We start from the raw sequence: 4310 nt of genomic DNA on the forward strand, positions 1-4310 counted from the left end.
GGGAGAGCTTCCTGGAGGAACAGGCCGAGCTGTGTTTGGCTAACCCGGGGGCCCTCGGCGCAGTGGCTCCCGCCGACCGGGGCCAGGGAAGAGTGGAGCTGGCCTGGGAGGTAGGGACCAACTGGCTCGTTCGAGGATGTGTCGGGGAAATCGGTGCAGACCCAGGGTCATGCAGCTCCTGAAACGGCGAGGTGGGGGCGCACAGGGAGGTAGTTCGTGGAGCGTGGTCAGCTTGGAACGGGCTCTGCAGCGACCAGGACAACAGCGGATGAGGGTCCGGGGCCGCCACCGGATGCCCCGCGGTTCCCCGCGCCGCCCGCCTCCCGCCGCCCGCCACCCGCTACCCCCACGCGCAGTTGTTTTCCTAACTCCTGCTGCCGGGGGCGCCTGCGATTGGCTGCGGGCGGATGGCCTGGGCGTGGATTGGCTGCTCAGGGCGGGGGGCTGGGCCCGCGGGTCATAGTCCGCCCCACGAACCTTCAAATGGGAAGCCCCCCTAGAGGCGCCAGCAGACCCGAGGCTGTGCTGTGGTGCCGCTGGGCCCGGGATCGGAGGGAGTAAGCTGTGCGCGCCCGGAGGCCCCGGGCCGTCGGGCGCCCGTCTTGTCTCCAGCCATGGGGTCGGCGGCGCTGGAGATTCTCGGCCTGGTGTTGTGCCTGGTGGGCTGGGTGGGCCTGATCCTGGCGTGCGGGCTGCCCATGTGGCAGGTGACCGCTTTCCTGGACCACAACATCGTGACGGCGCAGACCACCTGGAAGGGGCTGTGGATGTCGTGCGTGGTGCAGAGCACAGGGCACATGCAGTGCAAGGTGTACGACTCGGTGCTGGCGCTGAGCACAGAGGTGCAGGCGGCGCGGGCGCTCACCGTGGGCGCCGTGCTCCTGGCGCTTGTCGCGCTCTTCGTGACCCTGGCGGGCGCGCAGTGCACCACCTGCGTGGCCCCCGGCCCGGGTAAGGCACGCGTGGCCCTCACGGGCGGCGCGCTTTACGCGCTCTGCGGGCTGCTGGCACTCGTGCCGCTCTGCTGGTTCGCCAACATCGTGGTCCGGGAGTTCTACGACCCGACCGTGCCCATGTCGCAGAAGTACGAGCTGGGCGCCGCGCTTTACATCGGCTGGGCCGCCTCGGCGCTGCTCATGTGCGGCGGCGGCCTCGTGTGCTGCGGCGCCTGGGTCTGCGCCGGCCGCCCCGACTTCGGCTTCCCGGTCAAGTACTCGGCGCCGCGGCGGCCTACGGCCAGCGGCGACTACGACAAGAAGAACTATGTTTGAGTGCGCTTGCGCGGCAGGGCCGCGAGCGGGAGGACCGGCCAGGGGAGCCCCGCATGGACGGCGGCCTCCGCGGCGCACAGGCTCTGCGGAACTCTGGGTCCTACGCACGGACCGGACTCTGTCCGCAGCCCGTACTCTCCGGCCTCCTAGCCGGTCCCGGGCTGCGCCCTGCCCCGCAAGGCGACGCGCACTTGGGAAGACTCGCTCTGTTTGTGTGCAGTGCTGGCTCCGACGTGGGTAGGGCGAGCGTTCCTTCGGCTGTGTGGGCACTGGACTGGAGATGCCGCTCCCTCTCTGACCGTCAGGGTCTTGGATGCCACCCACTCCCTAGTGGCTCCTGCTGATTCCAGAGGGGCAGACCGAGAGCCCAGGGGCCCCAGCCTCGGCTGCCGGAGGGACGTTTATAGCTGGCCTTCACTCCATCAGCAGGCTGGCCTCCGGGTGGGGGCAAGAGACTTGGTCTGGACCTCCCTGTCTCACCCCTGCAGCTCGCCAGGCAAGGCTTACGGGCACCGGATTCTGGGTGTGGGGCCGGGGCCCTGCCCTCCTTCACAGCTTGGGGGGTTGGGGCAAGAGTCCGCTTAGTAAATGGTTTGGATACCCTCCCATCTGTGTCCTGTTCTTTGTCCAGTCACCGCCTGTGCTTTGCAGCCCCCATTCATCCACCTACCCGCCAAATTTTCCCCACAAAGCTCCTGGGGGGACCTTCCAGGGATCCCGAAGATCCCATGGCCATTTCTCAGGTCCCTCCTGCCATCTGGTCACCTTCCCGTTGGGTGGGAAACAGCCACAGCTCACTGCAACCCAGGGAGGTGAGATATGTAGTCAGAAGGGCCACTGCTGAGCCATAGAGCCTGGGGGTGGGGGTGGGGGTGGAGAGCAGGGGCTGTGATGCAGACCCCAGCAGAAGATGCAGGTTGACCCTAGCCAGTGTGTGTGGGTCTTGGGATGCAGGTAGGGCTAAGGGTGGGCTGCCAGGCTGCTGGCTTTGCCTAGAAGAGGCTGGTCCCCAGGCACCACCGGACGGGCGTTTTCCACCTGCCCCCCCAGGGTTTGGCCATCTCTGGGTCGCCTCACATGGCTAGACATCTATACAACACTGACTCCGTCCTTTCCGCCAATAGTGCAGTGGGAACAGGGGCAAATCCAGGATGTGTGCTGGGCTCCAGCAGAGCTGGCTGCAGGTTGAGAAGCGCGTTGCCATGGGGAGGAGGCACCCGCGGCCAGCTGCCCAGATTCAGCTTCAGCCCCTCCATCCTAGCTCTCTGCACAGGGCCTGTGCCCATCTTGGTGGTCTGGCGGCCAGCCCAGACTTAGGCCAACCATCAGCACCTCTGTGTCAACCCCTGCTGGGAGCACCATGTGACCTTCCTCCTTTGGGTGGGATTCCTGGAGGGCAAAGCAGACCAGAGTTGTCACAGCCACCAAGAACTCGTTGCTTCCAGGGCAGAAGAGAACAGTGGACAGGATCAGGGGCTGCTGGGAGAAGTTCCAAGCCCAGCCAGTGTGGAGGGCTTGGCAAATGCCCCCAAACTCCACCCTGAGGGCCATGTCCAGAAATGCCTGGGCTGGGTCCAATGGCAAGGAGTCTCCCAGGCCTGGCCAGGTTCCTCATTGTAGGGAGGGGCAGAACCCAAGGACATAGGCTCAGGGCAGCTACTGTGAACATGGCCCTGAATCCCAGAACTTCTAGGGAGGCTGAACTATCTGGGGGCCTTAGCTCCCAACAGTGGGATGACTATAGAGGGATGGGCCCCATGGCACAGAGGTCCTTAGCCTTTATGGCTGCCCTGCCTGAGCCTAACCTAGAACAGCTCCCAAGCGAGCAAGTGTGTGATCCTGGAGCCTTGGCTCTTGGTGGGGTAGGAACAAAGGTCCTTCCACTTCTGCTCTGGCCACAGGGTCCAGGCAGTGTCGGGTACAGGGTGTCTGGCCCAGGCGCAGGCCTAAGGCTGCCTCCTCCACAGCCCAGAGCTCTCTTGACTCCAGGGCCCCAGGCGTCAGCTGGGATTCTGAATGGTAGCTGCCCAGCCCTCAGCTTCTGCAGATGGCCAGGGTGGGCAGCTTGAGGGCCCTGGCGGGCAGGCTGCTGTCCCCAACCCATGCTGGGAAGGGCAGGGGAAAACTCCACTGCCAGAGGTCAGGTGGGAGGAACAATGCAGCTCCAATGCAGCTGACCCCACTGCCCACTACCCCTCCCCAAGGCCCACCCTGAGACCTAGCCCCCCTAACCCGTGTCCTCAGTTCCTGAACATGATTTCTGGGCTTTTCCCACCAACATAACTGCTGCCCAAACCACTCTGCCACCTCTTGCCTGTGGCCCCAGGTGCCACACCTAGGTGGCCATGGCCCTCCAGCCTGCCTGCTCCCCTGGCACCTGAGCTCTGTGCAGTGGTCACAGATGGCCTCAGCCACTTGCGTGAATGGCTCTCTCCTCACCAAAGGACAGAAATAGTATCCTCCTTGCCTCCAGATCCCCTCAACCCTTGCAGGTGTCCTGGGGACAACTGGGAGGGTGGGGCCAGCTGATCCCACGGCTTCCCTGACAGAGAACTCTTGCTGCTCCGAAGGCTTTGGAGGTTGCTGAGGCCGGTCCAGCTTGGACCGTCTGCGATAGGACGTGGGCGAAGCTGACCCCGAGGCCCCTGAGCAAGCCCCTCCCTTCCTGAATTGGGGGCCCGCCCTTGCTATCCCTGCCTGACTCGCCTGGTGGTGTCTGCCATGTGCCCAGAGGTGGGGGTGCCTGGACAGGCAGGTGCTGGGGGTAAGATGATGGATGTGGCGGGTGGGCCTGGGAGGAGTACATGGTCAAGAGGGTGGACCTGAGATGCTGCCAAGGCCAGTGGACAGGAGGAAGTGGTGGGAGGGCGAACCGAGCCAGGTCCTGGCTGGCATCAAAGTGGTCAGTGGAGGTGCTGAGGGGCCTGGCCTCTGCCCACTGCTGTCCAGGGAGCCTGGAAGCTGCCCCCCATGCTGATTTCCTGCTGGGCATCGGGGTGCCCAGGGCACAGGATCAAGGTCCCTCTGGACATACAAGGC

General features: G+C 64.8%; 1 protein-coding gene across 1 annotated transcript; it reads left to right on the forward strand.

The window, feature by feature from the left end:
• The first annotated feature begins 521 nt into the window (after positions 1-521).
• Positions 522-1392, forward strand: CLDN5 (claudin 5). Its single transcript, XM_065890022.1, has one exon. It carries the CDS (start codon positions 615-617, stop codon positions 1269-1271), a length of 657 nt encoding a protein of 218 aa, XP_065746094.1. The 5' UTR covers positions 522-614; the 3' UTR covers positions 1272-1392.
• The last annotated feature ends 2918 nt before the right edge of the window (positions 1393-4310 follow it).

The sequence above is a fragment of the Phocoena phocoena genome, chromosome 13, assembly GCF_963924675.1.
Source record: "Phocoena phocoena chromosome 13, mPhoPho1.1, whole genome shotgun sequence".
In the NCBI taxonomy this organism is placed as follows: domain Eukaryota; kingdom Metazoa; phylum Chordata; class Mammalia; order Artiodactyla; family Phocoenidae; genus Phocoena; species Phocoena phocoena.